At 52.0% G+C, this 19877-nt stretch overlaps 1 protein-coding gene across 5 annotated transcripts in view; it reads right to left on the bottom strand.

Moving 5' to 3' along the window:
* Positions 1 to 516: 516 nt before the first annotated feature.
* The window catches only part of WDFY4 (WDFY family member 4), a 107773-nt gene continuing 88412 nt past the window's right edge, over positions 517 to 19877 (bottom strand). For 4 of the 5 annotated variants that reach the window (XM_032226539.1, XM_032226543.1, XM_032226541.1 and 1 more), the window contains 10 exons: positions 19430 to 19642; positions 17463 to 17607; positions 17084 to 17241; positions 15287 to 15445; positions 11873 to 12052; positions 10559 to 10741; positions 9129 to 9219; positions 7775 to 7889; positions 6155 to 6243; positions 517 to 3472 (listed from right to left, as the gene is read on the bottom strand). In XM_032226539.1, coding sequence (XP_032082430.1) covers positions 6177 to 6243; positions 7775 to 7889; positions 9129 to 9219; positions 10559 to 10741; positions 11873 to 12052; positions 15287 to 15445; positions 17084 to 17241; positions 17463 to 17607; positions 19430 to 19642 — 1311 coding nt within the window. In that variant the 3' untranslated portion in view covers positions 517 to 3472; positions 6155 to 6176. The remainder of the gene's footprint in view (positions 3473 to 6154; positions 6244 to 7774; positions 7890 to 9128; positions 9220 to 10558; positions 10742 to 11872; positions 12053 to 15286; positions 15446 to 17083; positions 17242 to 17462; positions 17608 to 19429; positions 19643 to 19877) is intronic. The other variant, XM_032226540.1, reaches the window with a different exon arrangement.

The following is a 19877-nucleotide window of genomic DNA, read 5'->3' on the forward strand; positions in this document are numbered from 1 at the left end:
TATTAGTGACATTTAAAAGGCCAGCAGCTTACATGGTACTCTCTAAGCTGGACCCATCCAAGCAAAGAATTAAAAGCTGGTCTCAGAGTAATTTAGGAATGCTTTCAGAGAAGTTTCTTTGGTTCACAAAATTTTCAGTAGTATAATTACATGTTTTGCAGATTTAACATCAAGCTTGCTGGAACTCTATGACCTAACAGAATATTTAATTTTATATTGGGAAAGCCTAACTCTTGCAGACCTTGACCAAATCGTGGGCCCCATCCTCCCAGATGCCACTTTCTCTTGCTCAACTTTCAGCTTGCAAATCGCTGTTTACAAGTGTTACCTACATGTCCACAACCCTTAGATTTTCTGTCACTTTTAGGAAGGTTTTTTTGTAAGTTGAGGAGGACCCAACTATTGGTATGGTGTACCTGATGCCAGTGTACTCTATTTACTAATTGTAAGGGTCAGAAAACAATGATCCAACTTCAACAATTCAATTAACAATATTTTCTTTCCTTGCTGTCTTCAGGCAGATTCTTTGCAAAGAACCAGGGCAAGAGGTTATGGCCCAGATTTTGCTTTGAAATGCATTCTGCCCTAGGAAAAGTGGGGGGAGATAAGTTATGGGTGATGGGCTAGGATTAGGTGGAGCTGCAGGAAGACAAAACACTGTTGCTGTGTGTCTGTGTGTGTCTGTGTGTGTCTGTGTGTTGGTTTATGTGTAGGATAATTGGGCCCTCCAGCAATCAAATCTTCAGGGTGGTCATTGCCCAGCAGAAGACAGCATAATCAACTCAACAATTTGATAATATATCAGAGTTCAGAAAGATAACGGAATAAGGCCAAATGGTTATTTCCACTAATGCTAGGACTCTTGCATAGAAAAGCTACATTATCCAGGTTTCTTTGAGCATCACAACTTGGCCTTGTTGGAAAGGGACATTTTGTCCTTTGGAGAAATGCTCTGAAAAGCCCAGACTCCGCCTTTGCCTCGCACCAGGCCCCTTCCTCCATCAAAGAAGGTGGGGGGGACACAAGAAAGGTTTGGACGGGGTGGTGGTGGTGGTGGTGTCAAATTGTTTTGTCATCAGCAGACTTCAGCCACCCATTGGTGGATGTTTTTCCCATCAGCCAATCACATGCTGAAGTGTGAGGGAACAGAAACGGAGGATTCAACCAATCTCGTGCCTGACTTCAGCCCGGCCCCTCTGGGCTGTCGGCCAGGAGGGCCCCATCAGGGCCCCGGGGAGGGGAGCCGTGCTTTGACTTGGGGAGGGCAGTGGAGGCTCCTTAGCTGAGGAGGGGGACAAGGGCCAAGTCAGGTGTCAGATGAGGGCAGCTCTAGCTCCCCCCCCCGGTTCAGAGCCCCCACCCCCATCTTGTTCCCGGGCTCCATGAAAGCCCAGACTGGGCAGATGGCCCCTCTCCCACTTCCGGCCAAGCTCTGGGACGACTGGTTCTGTCACTAAGTGGGACCAGCTCTCCTGGCTCCGGCCAGAGGAATTCCTGACCCTCCAGGCATTCTGACCCCCACGTCCCAGCAAGAAGGCTGGGCAGCTGTATTGTTAAATAGCCTTAAATAGATTCGGATGAGGGGCGGGGAGAGGCTCCTCTGGGACAGCTCAGCCACCGGTGAAGTTGCTGAGTTATGCGGTTTCTGCCATTGGGAAAGAGCAGAGGAGGAGTAGGAGTGCTGAGATGGGCAGCTCCATTCGGCCGCTCCCAGCCAGGCCCTTATTGTCAATGTTGTGTGTGTCCCGCCATTTAGAGAGTTCAGCCTTGGACACCTTTTGCTGCTAAATATGGCCTCTTCTTCCACATTAAATTTTACCACCATCTGCAAACATTCTCAGTCACATCAGTAGGAGCAGTTACGTGTGTGCGTGCGTGCGTCCGTGCGCACTGTGGGAGAGAGGAGGATTCCTGGCATAAAACCTGCTCTGTTGTGAAACTGTCTAATAGGTTCATTAGGCGTGGGAGCCATTTTGAGGTCGATGTAAGAGTATTTTATTCATTTATTAGATAACTGTAATAATAGCCTCCTCAGGGTCGCCTCTGTTAACTCACAGCAAGCTAGTATCTTATGAAACATGAGATTCCGAATTCGCCCAGTTAAATGTGGAGTTTATATTTTAGGTATTGATCTTGATATAGTTTTTCTACATTATATATCTAAAGGGTGAATTATACACATTCGAAATACATATAATTATACTATTCGTAGTATAATAGTCCGTACCGCAAGAGCAAGGATAGGATTCGGCAAGAAACCTAATAATAAATTGGACCCATCCTCTCAGATTGTTGATCCTAACCATTTATTATGGATAAAAACAGCTATAAAAATAATGGAAAAAAGGCCGGGTATTTTTGTGCGTGTGAAGGCCAACCCGAGGGAGAAGGGGAGGCAGAGAACTTCTCAGCATTCAGGAGGCCGTTGCATTTTATATAACATTTGGCCAGTAAAATCCATTCCGAAGCGCCTGAGTCTTCAGGGACTGAGGGGGAGCTGAGTTGCCGGATCCTCCTTCTACAGGCGGCCCCAGCCGAGCCGCTTGAAGATGCCTCGAGGCTTTGGGGACACCAAATCCTGGGCTCACAGGAAAGGCCTCCAGGATCACCTCTGGACTGAGGCAACCCGCTCCGTGTAGGTTGCCTCCCCAGCAGAAGGTCCCACAGAAGTTAAACCAGAGGGAGGCATAAGGCTGTGCCTCAGCTAAGAGAAGCCCCATCCCAGGGAGGAGGAGCTGTTAAGCTGCCCCTTCTCCAGCAAGCAAGGAAGGCTAATCGGAAGGCCAGAAATCTCACCTCTGCTATCTCCTTCTAGGGAAAGGCCATTCATCGTGGGGTCAAAGCCGTGTCTGGGCAAAATTAGCAGAAAGATTGGAGATAATCAATTTTATCCAAATGTTACTTGTTGTGTTGCTGCACCACCATCTTCACTGGCTTCTCTACACCTAGGATAGTGGAAGACCAGTCGGCAGCTGTTAACATGGGCTGGATGGCTTCTTAAATCACGCAAGAGGCCACGGGAGCCGCATTCGAAGAAACGTTTCTTGTCATTTGCTAAAAACACGAGGAATCCGTTCTGCCCCACATTCTCAGAAGGGCCAACGACACCTGTAAGGAGTTCGGCAGGCACAGAAAGTCTTTCAACCCAATCCATAAATAGATTGTCCAGGGTAAACAGGTGAAACAAGGCACACACACCCCCCCCTTCACACAGCACGAGTGGCAAAGCGAAAGACCAAATCAGTACGAATAGGGCACAACGTGTGAGTCGAAGGTGGCTGGAGCTGAGCTCATAGCTACGGAAGCCATGAATTCAGAGAACCGCTCCAGAGCGGGAGATTCCCCAGAACGGGAAGCCTGACATCAGGTCAGCATGTCGGCTCAGGCAGGAAGATGGTTAGTCAACGCAATCTCTAACACCACGCAAGCTCTAATCTGCTCCCATCAGCACCTGGGATTCAAGAGGATCCAGCTGTTGAGGAGACAAGGAAAGCGGGAATTAAAATGGTGGTGAATATGGCAACGTTGCTTCCCAGGCACCAAGGCCTCGTTTTCTCCTCTGATTCTCATTTCACCTCCAACAGCAGAACAATTAGGGCTGATTTGGGCTGCTGACTGAGCAACCAGCACTCCCAATATCAGGCGTGAAAGTGGAGAGGAAGGTTGCACCCAGTCTGGCGACCCTGTTTCCTAATTTGGGGGGGGGGGGCGTTTCCTGCATTCTCCAGCTGCTGTAAGGAGCTCCAGTCTTCCTGGCCAAGGCAGAAGGGATCCTCTTGAACCCGGAGGTGGCAAGAACACCCACGCAGCCTTTTCTGTGCAAAGAGCGGAGCCCCAGTTCCGCTCCCCCACCAGGCACCCCACAGGTGGACGTGGGCCCCCTTCTTACACCCTGAGCCAGAGGGGTGTTTCTCCGTATCATTTCACTTTCAACCGCAATGGGGAAAATTGCTATCCTAGCTGTGGCCCCTTCCTCTCCGCTCTCCTTTTCAGAGCCTAGTTCACCGGTAGGATGTGGCCGTGGTCGGCTCCTGCCCCTGGTGCTCCACCATTTGGCAGAGAATCTGGTTGCCAAGAGGGCCAATGGGCAGAAGACGTCTGTCTTCTCGCAGACACCAAGGCCTGTTTGGGGGGGATCTGTCCGTGTCTTTTAATCAGCTTGGCTGCCCCCTTAGGGGAGGGGCTGGAAAAACAGCTGGCAGAGGAGGACGGCAGGAGGCCCGAGGAAGGAGGGAGCCGAAGGGAGCCTTCTATCTATCTCTATAAAAAATAACATTAATTGGCATGCTCTGCCATTTCCTGAACAACCCGTAATTAGGTTAGATAAGAAACTAGCAGTGTCTAAGAGCTATAAATGTCTAAATTAAGTTATTTTGAAAGTGCCCAGCACTTTGGCATTTCGAGAGTTCACAGTAATTGCGGTATTGAGATAAAATTGCTCCTGTTATTTAAAAGGTCATTATCTTCTTCACTTAGATAGATGGAAACTATTTTCCACTCTAGTGAACCGTTGTGTTTGGGACAATTAGGCAGCCTCCGGTAGATTTCCACCAGCCTGACTCCCACTTATCACAGCTCAGGCCATGACACGCAGAGGGGTTTGTACAGGAGGAGGCGCAAAGTAGCCACTCTGTATTCTACTCAGGCCGCCGCCGCCACCACCACGTGACTGAGAGCCCCAGTGGGAGAGGCTAAAGGACCCTCCTGCAGTGGTTGAAGGATGCAGGCACCGGTGGCTGGCCGGCTGTTCAGCCCTTGCCGCCATCCAGAAGAAGGAAAGCCAGGAAAGCAGGGACCAATGGGCAGCTGTGGGCCTCCTCCTCCTTCTCCACGGGGAGGTGGGGTTGAGGGGGACCCCAGGGACACGGCTGTCTCAGCAGGGCTCCAGGGAGATCCCTCGAGAAGGCCTGGCCTTGGGCCAGTGGCAGAACTGAGCTAATGCAAGAAGGCAGCTGGGGAGCCAGGAGAAAGGGGGGACGCGGCCTCTGGTGACCTCTGATGCAGAAGCCTTGATGGGAGGCTGAGGGTCAAGCCAGACCCCCGTCTGCAGGATGACTGCCGAGAGGGAGAGGTCTCACGGCCACGGCCGGAATCTGGACTAGTGCCAGAGACTAAAACAAGACGGGAAACCCTCTGCTGATGCCTATCGGGCGGCCGCGTCAGGCGGGGGCCACAGCCTGGTTCCTTCTCTCTGCCTCTGAGGTGCCTGTGCAGAAGGAGCCGCCTTTGATTTTCCACGCGGAGGAATACGGGAAGGGCTCGTTCTCGTCCAACCTCCTTTGCTGACAAGGTCATTTATTCATCTACCGGCAGCTCAGATCCGACCCTGCGAGCGAAGTTCATTTTCCTTAGCAAAAAGCGCAGCCCCCCCCCCCCCCCAGCCTCTGCCCAGAACGTCCCCAGGAAACGCCCCGCACCGAGCCCAGCTGTCCCTGGGGGCTGAACTGGCTTTGGCTGGCAGAGAAATGGAAACGCCAGGACCAAAGTACGACCCCAGAGCCCCCGAGGGTGGGTTCCCCGCCCCCTCTTTCCCCGGAGCAATTCTGGCACCATTCAGTCCGGATTCTGCTTCTGGCCCAGGAGAAGCGAATCAACTCAGACCGGCTGATGGACAACCACTGATGGTCACCATTGGTCCTTGGTGGCATTTAAAAAAAAAAGTGGGAGGGACAAAAGAAACTGCCAGAAATTCAGATATTGGGGTGAATCCTGTGAAGCTTAATCCTCCATTGCTAAAGTTTCAGGAAAGCCAAAATATTAATAATAAATAACGCATTATTTGATAATATTTAGGTAACACCAGTTGAAGGTGTGCTAAACATTGTCATATATTAATTTGTTCCTTGGTGCTGGTGATGGCAGAATGAGGCTTTCCAAGGTAGAATTTTCATCTTAGCTGCCTCTTCCTCATCTCCCCACAGATCCCGCTCTGGGCGCTTCCTAAACAGCCCGTGGGAATTTGCTATCCCGGCCTTGCAATGCAATGGAGGAGAGACTTGGGGGCCAAATATTCCTGAAAATTTCTCCCATCTGCCCCACCTCAGTTAATCATTTCAGGTCCCCACAACTAAGGCGAGACGGACCCCTCCCATCCCCTTTGCTCCCATCCCCTTTGCCTTCCGCTCTGTCGGGAGGAGATTTTGCTGAGATTTACCTTTACATCGTACTTCTTCCTTCTACTCCTCAATTGACCAAGAGCAGACCTTCCCCTCTTCATTGCCAGCCAGAAGCTTGGAATAATTCCTAGAGACAGAAGGAGGAGTAATATGGTTGAGAGCACTGCAATCACACCCAATGCTTCTTCTGCCCAAAATAATTATTACCGGGGGGGGGGGGACAGGGGGGGGATGCTATCCATGGCATTTTAAAGTCAGATCCATGTCTGAAAATCCCTGGAACAGCTTTGGAGGAAATACTAAGAGAAATAACCTTTAGATTGTAATCTCTCCCCTCCTCAAGGTGACCCTCTCTTCTTCCATACTTATTTTATACCCTGACTCTCATCCAGTCCGGCTGGAAAACGCTTATTTGGCTAATCAGAGATGCAGCTGAGAGGTGGTATCCTTTTTGTAGAGATGGGGGACTCCCAACTTCATGTGAGAGTATTGTGTTTGTATGCTGGTGTTTTTATGGGGCCTCATAATATCACACATCATTTGTGTTTCTTTCAAAGACTGAAACATATTTAGCCTTTTTCACCCTGATGATCAAGGACTTCCAAGGCACCAGTTTGCCTTTCGTTTTGTTTTATGACAATAGTTTACTTACACGTCTTTCTAAGGAGAAACTAGGAGGTTCAAATAATTTGAATGGAAACTGTAGAATAGGATGTGGTTGTGTTCTAAAGTGGTTCCCTTCGGGTCAACTAATACTTTACGCATTACTTTGGAGACCTGAATGATTTTGGAAAAGTTAAATAAGGCCGGGTCTGTTTAGCACTTGCATGGTTAATCAGCATAAATCTAGGCTAGATTGGGAAAAGATAATGAAAAATTATAAACGGAGAAAATAAATACCGACAAAATTTTAGGCTTAAGCAGACACATAAAATTAAAATAAAAAACCAAACTCACAATATCTCCAGCTAAACATGATTTTCCTTAACGTTGCAGAGATCACTGCTTCCAAAGCAGATTTCTCAGTCCCCTCCAGATCCCTGGGGATCCCCAGTCCGTTAATCCTAAGGCTGCTGGGAAGACGGAAGGACCCTGGTTTCCCTCCTCTGCCCTGGCTCCCAATCTCTGCCCTTCTTTTGAGAAGGCCACTCACAGGAGAGATTTGGGCAACACTCCCCCCCCCCCCCAAAAAAGAAGAAAGATTTGGGCAAAGAGTGCCCTGCCAAGCCCTCTCAGCAGATTGAGGCTCAGATGCCCTCGACCGCTAGGTCACTTTTGGTGAGATGGGTGGCCAGATACATTGACTGAGCAAATGAATGAAATGTGGGCGGTGGGCTTGCCTGCCGACTGACTGCATTGGAAAGTTCAACCCTCTTTTTTCTACTGCTGCTAAAACCCTCCCTTTGCTTTTCAGCTCAAATGTCACCTCAAAGTTTGAAGGCATCCCAGTCAGGGTGGGGTCTTCTTGCTGCAAGAGGCAGGACCCTGAGGGTGGGGGGGGGGGGCTGCCCATCCCGTGTCCTTTCTTAAGTTATTAACAAAAACTGCACCGGGAGACTATGGGGAAGAGGCGCAGCTTCCGAGCCGGCGGAGTTGCAGAGGGTGTAGCTCGCGCGCCCCCTAGTGAGCTTAGCAGGTAGCGCAGTCGGAAGGCTTACCTGGAAGCTGCCAGAGCTGTGATGGGCGAGGCGGGCCGGGGGGCTCCCTCGGGGGGGCTCGGGCGAAGCAGCAGCTCCCGCCGGAGGACCAAGGCCGCTTCCTCCCGTCGGCCGCCTGTGGGAGGAGAGAGAGGGAACGTCAAAGGGCGGCAGAGGGGAGAAGGAGCGCGGGGGATGATGCGGCTGTTTAGAATTTGTTCCCCGGAGAAGAGATCCATTCCGTCCCCGGCCACCAGAAGGGCCGCCGCTCCCACCTGAGTGTCCCGCCCGAGGATAGTGGCCTGTGCTGAGCCTGGTGGTTCTATCAATTGTGGCTCAATTGGATTTGTGTGTTATTGCTTTCTAAATTGCCTGCCTACTTCAGCAGCAGAATTCCTCTTCCAGGGCTTCACGAGAGCTCCCAGAATCCCTGGCTGTCAGGGTGGAAGGCAGCCCAGCATCGCCCGGTTGAAACAAGTGGCCTCAAGTCCACGTGGCTCAATCTCCTCCTCCTACAATCAGTCGTCAAATGCCAGGAATGCGGTGCAAATAACCACAGTGACTTCAGCTTTGTTTTCAGGGCTCCTGTTTTGGATGAATTATTCTTTCCAGGGTTACCAAGCAAACAGAGGAATCTCTGGCTGTTGCTGCGGCTGAAGAGACCCCAAGAGCCCATTGGTTTTCAGGGAAGGGAGGCTGCTGGGATTGAGGCTCCGCTGGCTATCCAAAGAGGCACGGGGGGGGGGGGCATCTTTGGACTGGCGTCCCAGGAAGGACAGATGGCCTCCAGAGGGATGCAAGGCAGAGCCCCAGCCGATGCAGCTCCCCCTCTCCACCGGGCTGGCCTTCTGGAGGTCACATACAACTGAGGAAATGAGGCTCTCTTGTAAACAAGGGCCGGCCGTGTGCCGTAAGCATAAAGAGGAGGAACGGTCCATGAATCGAGGGCTGCGTGTCATCAGGTCGGTGGCAGCTCTTGGCAATCGCACAGGTGGGCCATAAAAGGAATAATCTCCAATTGGCCTCATGCAGGGGTCGCCTGTACATTTGCCTTGCAAAGGGAGGGGAAAGGCCTGCTGGTAGGTGTACAAAACTCTCCCAAATAGGCAGACGGCTGCGGGTGGAATATGTGCAGACCCCCAAATCCAGCCAGCTGTTGCTCTCTTGGCCGGGCGTCTGAGGGGGGGGGAGGGGGGGGTCAAGGCTGCCGCCTTCATCCCAGGAGGGAAGCCAATTGGACGACTTTCCCTTGGCAGCAGCCACAGCCGAGGAGGGAGTGGGCTAAAACTTTGCAGAGGGAGCCCCCTGCTGGCCGCTTGCAGCCCGGCAGCCCTCTCCTCCTATGCTTCCCAAGCCTGGTTGGTGCGCTTGTTACCTTCCTGCTGGCCCTGCCGCTTCCCAGCCTCGGCCTCTCCCAGCGGCTGCTCTCCGGGGCTCCCAGGCGAGGCGGCTTCAGGCTTCCAGACCTGGAACGTCCAGGACAGCCAGTCAGAAGGGTCCGTGAGGGGAGGGGGAAGTGGGGGGGGGGACTCGACCAAGTGGATCCCATAAACCCCAATAGATTACTCTGGTTTTCAGACAAGAGTTTGGGGCTTGTTTCAGCCGGGAGGCCTCGGGGCTTCTGGCCTCAGGCGGGAGAAAGGGAGGAGGAAGGAGGGGAAGGGTTAAGTACCCCCCCCCCCCGGGAAATCCTCCTCCGGCTTAGAGCCATTTTGCTTAGCCACCCTTTGAACAGCACTGAAAAAGGTCCTTTACAACTGGTCCTCACACACCTCCAACCCCCCCCCCCCTTGGAGGAAGATCTCCCTCGCTGCCTTCAGGCGTGTATTTTAAAGTCACAGTTCAGCAAAAGAACCCCCCCCCCCCCCACTGGACCCCAGCCGGAGGTGGAAAGGGGGGGGGGGTCAGGCAGGGGCCTCTGCCTCCTGTCTTTAAAATCTCCTTCCTGATCAGTCCAACCCTTCAAATGCCTTCTCGGGTTTAAACGAATTCAGTGAGTTAGTAGAAGGAAATGCAAAGCAGGCTGAAAACATGCCGTTGGCTGGAGTTTCAAGTGTAAAATATTGTATTCTGGCGAGTGGTTTTACTAAACGCTGGAGGGGACCCCTCAACGGCCTTTTCAGCCCCAGGCTCTATAGAGAGCCCCCCCCTCTGGCAATGGGAGAACGAGGCCCCCCCCCCAACGATTGGACCCGGGCGATTGGCTCCCCTGACAAACACAGCGGTGGGTGGCTGGGACCACTTTCCCCACCTTGAGCCTGGGTGGCACAGTGGTTAGAGTGTAGTACTGCAGGCCACTTCTGCTGCCTACCGGCTGCCTGCAATTTAACAGACCAAATCCCACCAGGCTCAAGGTCGACTCAGCCTTCCGCCCTTCCGAGGTGGGTCAAATGAGGCCCCAGATTGTTGGGGGCAAGAGGCTGAGTCTGTAGACTGCTTGGAGGGGGCTGTAAAAGCACTGTGAGGCGGTATGTAAGGCTAAGGGCTGTTGCCAGTGCTGTTCCCCCACTGGGGAGAAGAGGTGGGACGTGACGGGGGAGGCCGTTTCATCCATTCTTCGCCAACTATTTCCCCATGGAGTCAGCGTCTCCAGTCCGGCCTCTGCTTCTGAACACCCAGCCACCCGCCTGCCTGCCTGCCTAAAGAAGAGAAGAGCACCAGGGAAGAAGGCGGGCACCTCCGTGTCAAAACCTTCTGAGAACCGGCCCCTGCTGCGGCCCCACAGGCGGACTAATCTCCACTCCTGGGACAGAAGAGGGAGTTCCTGGAGAGGGTGGGTGGGTTCTCCGTCTTGGAGGGTCCTACCTGCACGCAGCCGTCCGTATCCCCCGTGACAATGAGGCTCTGCGCATCCCAGTCCTTCACGTCAAAGAAGCAGCAGCAGGAGAGCCTTCCTCCGGGTCTTAAGGGGGCCTTTCCTTTGCCCAGGGGCTGCCCGTTGACCGTCCAGAGGCCCAGGGTCGCTCCAGCGCACGAAGCCACCTCGCCCTGCAAAACCATCCCATGCCCAGTTCAGGCCTTTCTGTCACGCAAGTGGAGTCAGACAACCAGCATGGACCCAGGCAGGAAGAGCCCAGACAGGGGACGCGGAGGAGGGAGGGGCACCCGAGAAAAACTCAAAAGGAATGGAGCGATTGGACAAGGTCTGCCCAGTCTCGCCCATCTTCCCTTTTCAGGGAGGATGGTGGGCAAAGTGGGTGCCTGGCTGCTTCAGGGGGTCCTGGATGAAGCCCCGGGTCCCTTCCGGACAGGATTTGGGCCCATGGATGGCAGAGAAACAGCCCTGGTGGCACCTGGCAAGAGCAGGAGGGGGGGGGGGCAGCGCATCCACCCTCACTGTCCTGGGCCTCTTAGCGGCCTTCGATGCCGTTGAGCAGGAGGTTCTTTGGGGCAGGCTGTGGGGATGGGAGCTGGGTCTGGGCAGCAGCATTTGGGCTGGCTTGGCTCCTTTCTCCACGGTCGGTCCCAGTCATTGTTGATAGGGAGTGAGAGGTCCAGTGGATGGGCGGATGGATGGAAGGAGGGAAAAGTGGCCCAGTTCTTCCCCTTTCTGCTCATCCTCTTCCTCTTCTTCTGCCTTGATCTTCACCTGCTCTTTCGTCCACCCTCATCATTTCCCTGCAAGTATGTTTCCCTGCCTCAACTTACACATTTCTTCGCGGGGCGTCTGCTGCTTTCCAGAAACTAGCAAGCTGGGTGACGACTTTAGTCACCCAAGATGAACCTGCATGATGCAGACAGCGCCAGATAACCCTGGGTGGGGTTGGGGGGGAGGGGAGGGGAGAAGCTTTTGCTGTTTCACCAACTGGGATCTAACAGAGGCATCTGGAGGATTGCATGAAACCAAACACAACCAGAACACAAACTCTTGGAAGCTGAAAGATCTCAGAGATAGCAGCCGCCCTCCTCCTCCTCCTCCTCCTCCTCCTCCTCCTCTGACTCAGAAATTGCTTTTAGTGCCCTCTTTCAACATTCAGGATCCTATTAAAAACCTCTGTAAAAAGAAAAAAATCAATCTGTCGCGCCTCGGGATGGTTTCTCACGGAGAAGCGCACCCATTAAGTCATCATGAAATGTTCATGGATTTGTCAGAAGAAGGATGATAAATGAAGGCCTCACCGTTGAATCATTGATGGCAACCGCTGAGAGGCCTGCCTCCTGCGCAGGAAGCCGGGTGAGGCACGTCAACCGGTTCAGGTCCCAGAAGAGGCAGGATCCGTCCGCAGAGCCACTCACCAGGAGGCTGTAAGCCGTAGAGGCGGCCAGGCAGGTCACCGGCTGCGTGTGTCCGTACAGAGGCTGGGGAGCAAAGCAAGCAATGAGCACAACACACACACCAGAGGGGAGTGGCAGTGAGTCCCAGGGCAACCTTAGGCCTGCAGGACCCCTCCCCACCTGCTCCCCGGTGCCCGCGGGGGGGGGGGGGGGCTGAGCGGGAGGAGAGCCACTTGGGAAGGGGCAGAAGGCAGCCCTAGGCACCGTCTCCTCCTTCGGGGAGGCCCTGGCAGGAAGGCGACACAACGCCCAAAGGGCCTGAAATAAAAGCTCCAGAGGCAGAGAAGGAGGATTGCCCTGAGCCTCGCAACCAAACTGGTCCTGGGGAATGTTAGAGCCACACAGTTTAAAAAGAAAAGGAAGGAAATAGCAGAATGACGAAGCTGCTCCAGGACTTTAGCCGGTTTCTCTAGTCACGTCAGTCAAGGGTGAGGAACAGGATTGCTGCCTGCCTGCTTCTGGCTGGGCGGTGGCTACAGTCGCCATTCCCGCTCACCTTTGGTCTCTACGTCTCAGAAAGGGAAGAGGCCGAGAAGGGCAGCCACGCTGGGCAACTTTGGAAGATGGAACCGGGTGGTCAAGATACAACAAATGGCGCCTGTTTCCTCCGTTCCCCCCCAGGCCTTCGGTAACCCTTGGGGCAGCCAGTGAAGTCAAAGGGCAGGAAAACAGAGGCCGACTAAGCAGATGCCCAGGGAAAAGAAATCCTCCCTGGAGGGAGAAGACCTTGGCCCCATTTGCACTCTGTAGGGTCCCTTGGAAGAGAGGGGTGAAAACATTCTGATCCCGGAAGCCAAAGCCGTTCGCACTGCTGGAGGAGGGGCTGGGGGCGGCTCGAGGGAAGAAAGGCTGGGGAGCTTCACGGGGCCCTGTCTGGGGGTGGACCCTCTGCCAGCGGCCATCCTTTCTCTCTGGGGCTCATTTCAAGGTGGCCAAGATCATGTAGGACCCTCTGCTGTAGGGCAAGCGAGCCCCCCGTGTTTTAATCGTGTACAAACACTTCTAAAGAAAGCCAAGAGGTCTGAGAAGAGCCACGAAAGGGTCTGCAAGATCCCGGGGGCTTCCAGGTGCCCTGCTGAGAAGCCCAAATGCAACTGAAAGCCCCCCCCCCCCCAGAGTCAGGTGAAAGGGAGCGGAGCAGCCGTGGAAGTCAGGTGGATGAAGTCAAGAACTCCCCCCTGATGCACAAGAACACCCACCCACCCCCCCTCCTTAGTTCTGGCCCCATCCTTCATCCAGCGAGGGGCAACCTCGGCACTGACGGGTAGGTGTAGAAAGTCCAAGGAAATCCTCTCTGGCCACTGCTGAAGGCCGGCTAGGGGCACCTGAACGGCCGCTGGAGAGCCTTCCGGAAGCGCAGCAGGGGCCTCTGCTCCAGGCCACCTGCGAAGCGGTTCCCCCAGTTGAAGGACAGCCGGGCCGAGCCAGCCAGCCCTACCCTCTTGGCCCCTCTGCCAGCAAGGAGGCTCCTAGCCTGATGGACCGGAGGGGCCGGAGGGATGCCAGGAAGCTTCCCTCCCTCTCTTGGGCGGCTGCTGTGGTTGGGGCCTCCTCGCCTGCCCTCTTCCCTCTCCCCCGTGGCCGTGCCATCGCCGTGGGATCTTGGCAACTCAACAAATGAGCTCAGGAGCTGCAGTCCGGCACAGCCGTTCAAGGGCATCAAAGGGGGGATTAGATAGTTTCGTGAAAGAAAAGGCTCTTAATGGCCAGATATCCATGAAGGTTATAGGCATTTATTTCAAAGTTCATTCTTCAGATCAATAGATCTCAGGGTGATCAAATACAATTAGTACAAGCAATAAAACATGCATGTACATGCACCCACCATGCTCTTTCCTTTCAGAATGAGTGATATTACACGAAGATAAGCAAAAGAAAGGCAAAAGGTAATCTAACCAAATACAGTTTATATTAACTACCCCACTCCACATCTTTCTGCTTTAACAAACCAGTCATATTCTACCATTTATTATTTTTACCGCTTCTTCTTGTACATATTTTATCAAGTCCACTGAACCAATTCGTCCTTCTTTTAGTAGTTGGGTCATTCAATCTCTCTATATGACCTAAATACTTCAGTACACACGAATCCTCCATTCGATCCACATTCACCACCTGTTAATGTTTCTCCCCTTCTCTTTTTACTATACGCACCTCTGAAGCGCACCTTCCCACTGCCTCCTCCACGCAAATAATTGTTTCTGCTGACATTCTCAACTTTCCCCGTCAATGACAAAGAGCTCCCACAGGCAGCATTTTTCATAATTTTAAGAAACATTAGATCCTTGCAACAGATCAATATTACAGACCACGTACCCTCTTCCTATTAGAATTTATATATCTTAAAATCCCTCCATTTCCCACTTCTTACCAAAGTATGTAAATTCATCCAGCTGCTTCTATCTATCTATCTATCTATCTATCTATCTATCTATCTATCCATCCATCCATCCATCCATCCATCCATCCATCCATCCATCTATTTAGCTATCTGTCTATCTGTCAGCTGTCTAACTATCTATCTGGCATCTACAGATTTCATTTTATATATAAATCATTTTATATGCTACCTGTTTGGCTTTCTTCCACAATGGTGCCTAATCTTCTTTCCTAAAGCAACTTAACAGGTACAAAGCCCGAAACCTACTTCACGCAGCTGCCTTCATAACGGCCACTCCAGTAAGCTGAGTCTTTGTTACCTCAGCATCATCATCGTCATAACGGACCACATCAATTCATGATGCTTTGTGTGCAGAAGATACCAAAACTAATAAAGGCGGCAAAACATCTACTGGCTGCATTTATGCCACACATTAAGATTGCTTAATGTTAACCTTCAACTAATCGTTCTATTTCTTGCATTCTGACCCTCAAAAGGAGCTGATTCATTAATTGGGTAAAGTACTGGTAGTTCTTTTATCTTTTCCTCATGGGGACTAATAGTTAAGTAAACCCTGTTCCTAGATCAGAGCTAATCCTGCTAATTTTTCTCTTTTCTCCACCAATTTTTCTTCCTTTTCATTCTTGCTAAGCAAGAAGAATTTAAGCCCTTAATGGAATATAGCAAAGAAAAATTTGAATGGCTGTTTTTGGATATGCATACCTGGGGGTGGGTGGGGGGATGAGAAAGAGAAATTCAGAGGACTCGGAGGGGAAAGAAGTCGACCTCTGATTCCTGCTAACCTTCTGCAGGTGTTGCCCCAAACTGTTGCCCCAGCAGCGCCATTCGATTTCAGAAGAGGAATTGGGGCGACCCACCTGTTTCAGGCGTAAGGCCGTGGCTCCCGCTGGGGTCCTGCAGAGGTCCCAGACACAGACAACACAGCTGCTTCCGGACGTGATGAGCCTGCTGGGTGTGGGAGACACAGCGCAGAGGCAGTCACCCCACTCAGCCGGAGCCTCCAGGACGGTGATCTTCTGCGGGGACCACGGAGCACCCAAGGCAGGAGGGAAGCGGAGAGGAAGGCAAGGGGAGAGGCGGAGTGAGGTGGATACAACACTTACATGCACGCATACACGTATACACACTTATGTGGAATTTTAATTGAGCTAAGGGTTTAAGAGTTAAAACACACTTTTGTGTGTTTTAATAAAATAGGCTTTAAAAAAAGTAATACAAAAAGTTGAAAAGCAAATACAAATTCTGAAAAGACAGTTTAATACTGGGATTTTTTTGCCAGTCTTTCTGTAAAATGCGGTCTATCAATTGTTTTTGAATATAAAGTCTGTGCCTTCCTCCTGCAAACTCCACTGATGCCAGGTTCTTCGTCCAAGTCACAAACATTAGTGAAAGTCTAACAATCAATTTATAATATCAAAATACTAGGGAATTCATAATAATGAGTATATATATTCCTTCCAAAATATACTCAGAACGTTTCATGTTGCTTATTAACCTGAGAAATGCACCCCTCCCATCTGCTCCACTCTGCTGAAAGAGGGGAGGAGATTTTTCACTTATTGTAACTTGTCTTCATTTCAGCATTTCACGCCATCGTTTCTCTTTTCAGGCAGCCAGGGTGGCTTCCTGCTCTCCTGGTCCCTGGCCCACAGGAGGACCCTCCACACACAGTGGCCGGTCTCCCTCCCCGACTGGCCCCCTCTCTGGGCTCTGGTGGGCGGGAGTAGCTTGCAAGGCAAAGGCAGTCCTGGCTCCCCGGAGGCCCTGGAGCCTCGCTCGGAAGGAGCCAACGGGAGGAGGGGAGGGCGCTGGGGGGGGGCAGAGACAGGCAGAGACCCCCCCCTTTCAGGTTGAAACAATAAAGACGATGCTGCCGAATCCTTCCAAAGGGAAACAGCAGGTCTTTCAAAGAAGTGTGAAATCGAAGCTCACTGGAAACTTTAATTACTGTGACATCTGACAAATTCTAACAAATGTCCTTTCAGGAAATTTCTCACTTCCTCTAATGTTACATTTCAGAGGGCAAAGAAGTCGGAGAATGATCAGCAACAGCCTTTCCTATCATCCAAGATCTAGTTCAGGAAGGGGGAGAAGAAATAACATGGGAGGAGAGAGAGTGCGGCACCCCAAAATTTTATGGGAAGCTCAAACCGAATGGGGTCAAATACATATTTTTATTATGTAGATGTTAATATAGTCAGGAGAGAGACAGACAGGACTCTCCAGCAGGAGAAGCCAAGGAGAAAAGGAGAAAAAGCTTGCTCTGCCCTTCGTCCCACACAATCCCACCCCTCAAAGGGTGGCTGTAACTTTTTAAAACTACATTGTTCATCTTTGTTTTGCACACGAGGAGAAAGGCTGCTGCAGAAAGTAAACGACGGGCTTTCCTATATATATATATATATATATATATATATATATATATATGTATGTATGTATGTATGTATGTATGTATGTATGTGCATTTGGTGCATTTGCTAAGTTCTCCAGACCTTTCCCTCTGGGGGTGTGTGGGGTGGGGGGGCACAGAAGGCCTGCTCCCTCTGGCCAAAGAGGAAAGGGAACACGGGCAAAGGGTGAAATGCACCCACGGAGGGATCTGCCCATCCATCGCTGGGTGGCCCAACAGGTGACAATCTATCCTTCATGATTACCTTCTCGGATCCAGCATCAGCCAGGCAGCAGGTGAAGTCACTGAATCCCCAGCAAAAGGTTTGATTCCATAGTGGAGGAAGCAAAATACTTTTCTTCTCCACAGCCAAAATCCCCTTTTCTGTACACACGATGTGACCCACAGGCCCTTGTGGGGCCTCTGCAGGAAAGAAAGAAAACAACTCCAGAAGACCTTTCAAAGAGGGGGGGGGGGGGAAATATTTGCTACTTGAATTTGTTCCCCACCCAAGGTCTCTGAATTCTCTTTCTCCCCCACTTCCCCTCTTAGAGTTGCCAAGGCTTAGAAGGGGGTCCCGCCCAAAAGGGGGTCCCGGACGAGGCCTCGTGGTCTTCTCTCTGCACTGTTTAGCCAGCCCATACCTCTGGGAATGACGACGGACGACTCTTTCAAGTGATGCAGGTGACTGACCGAGAGCGCCGGAGAAGCCAAGAGGAAGCTGCTCTTCCCCAGTGAGGGTTTCCTCAGGCTGGCAGCATTTCTGGAGGGATGTGGTTTCGTAAAAAGCTGAGAATGGAAAAGAACCATAAAGAAACAAATTACAGCAAATCAATGAATCCTGTAACGTCACATACACACAGGCACCAGGGACGCCACGGCATGTATTTAAAATATTTGTTTTCTTACAAATTACCTTTTACTTCTCCATGCAAAGAAGTTACGGTAGCAACCAAAACCCTCTGAAAAAAATGACTCTAAACGCCTAAAAAGGTAAAATTATATTGTGTCCCTGGGGAGACGGGGGTGACACACGGACACCAAGCTTCCCTTGCTGATGAGAACGGGGGTGGGTGGGGGGGGATGATCCTTGCTTTCCTTCCGAGAGGCCAGTGGGGAGGAGAGCCAAGGCAGGGCTCAAGAGGACAATTAAAGAACAGAAAGAGCCCCAGCAGGTGCTGGTCAAGCACAGAGCAGAGAAGGACTCGGGATTTGGCCTGAGAATAGCCTGGCACGGACCCCCCCTCCCCCCGGCTGCTTCCCCACCACCTTTACTTCTGCTCGGCTGAGCTTCGGGGGGAGGGTGGGGGGGGGAGCGCCATGCATTGGCACTCAGCAGCTCTGTCTTTGCCTTTGGCCAAAGCAAAATGCTCCTGATGCCAGGGCTTTAGAGGGCAAAGGAGAGAGAACTGACTCCTCGGCAGATAATTTGGGGCTAAGGGCTTGGGGGCTATTAATGTATTCTTGGCTTTCTGGGTCGTCAGCCATCCTCCTTGCCAACGTTATCCAGAACGAATCGGTCTTTAATGGTAACACAGGCTAGAAGGATGAAGCCCCTTCCGCTCCCCAGGACCGAAGGAGTTCCCTTCGTCTCCACAGACGGCCTTAGTTCTCAGCCAGATCCCCCCCTTAAGGGGTCCCTGAGGGAGAGCAGGGGCTCTTCAGGGCCAGGGAGCGCCCGAGAAGCGGCGCAGAGGATTTCACCGCAAGAGAAAGTCCCTCTGCGTAGGAGGCCGTTTCTGAAACCCACAGAAGCAGCCCAGGTGGCCGGATGAGACCCGAGGGAAGGACTTTGGGCCCTGAAGGACTCCTTGGAGACTGGGGAGTCGGCCAAAGCCCCCGTGTCTCCCTTGAAAGCCGCTTCTTACAGAAGCCGGTCTCCCCCTCCTCTGCATCTGGGTACACAGTCAGGGCTTCGGCTTGCGGTAGGAACTTGACGGAACACTCGAACCCATTACATGTATTGATGTTATAACGTTTATTTGTGTCCTGTTGTTGAGTGATGGTAGAGGCATTTGCTGGAGGGTTCATCGTTGTGTGAGGAAGGAGATTCCTGCCTGCTTCCATGACCCCTCTTGCTCTGCCCACCCTCCATGCCCGGAGATTTCTCCCCACGGGGATTCCTCCTCCTCCTCCTTAGGTAGAGAGATTTAGAGAGCGAGATGGAAACATTCACACGGAAAGCCCTTCAAGAACTTGGCAGGAGAAAAGATTCAAAGAGTGAGCTACGCAATTAAGCAATAGCACTTAATAACCTTGATTGCTGATTAGGTGAAGAAAAGCTGATCTATGATTTCCAAATTATCGAAACAAAACAAAACCTATTAAAATGGTGTTAGAGAGGTTATCAGAAAAGTTAGCACAAAGATGGGATCCTCTTCTAGAGTCCTCCAACCATCGTTGGATGAATTAATATGAGATTAATAAGGAGAGGTTCCATGTTGCTTCAGAGGAAACAAACTTTCTCAACCCAACTTTCTTTTGGCAACTGGGTTACTTTCCCAAGAAATCCCTTAACAGCAACGCGCCTCAACGTGGGATCAAAGCAACCCCGTTCCTTGCTAGCTCTACGCCCTCCATGGTGGCACCTGGGCCATTGGTTGCCTCCTACCTGCTTTGGCATCTGTCCGAAATTGCTGACGAACCCCAGGACGGTGCTCTTGACGAGAGGGTCCTCAATGCTGCCCATCTGGGCCTGGTCGCTGTAGAAGTAGGGGTGGAAGGTGTTCACGGCCTTCACGGCCGCTGGGCCCTGCTGCTTGGAGCCGAAGATGAGGTCGATCCAGTGGTGGAGGCGGCTGCTGACGAAGTCGCTCTCCAGGGCCTGAAACCCAAGCGAAGCCATTCGGTCGTCCGGGGGCGGGGAGGCACCCTGTCCCCTCTGGCAAGGGGGTGGGGGGGGGGCTAGGCGGGGGCCCTCCAGGAAATCTTCAGGCCTGGGGATCCCCAATGGACTTGTGTGTGTAATTTCTGCTGCAGTAAGGGCTCTGAATCACGGCTATCTCTTTTCAGAGATTTCTCCTTATCTTTATTTTAGACTAAGAGAAACATTTTGAGAA

The sequence above is a fragment of the Thamnophis elegans genome, chromosome 11, assembly GCF_009769535.1.
Source record: "Thamnophis elegans isolate rThaEle1 chromosome 11, rThaEle1.pri, whole genome shotgun sequence".
NCBI classification, from domain to species: Eukaryota; Metazoa; Chordata; class Lepidosauria; order Squamata; family Colubridae; genus Thamnophis; species Thamnophis elegans.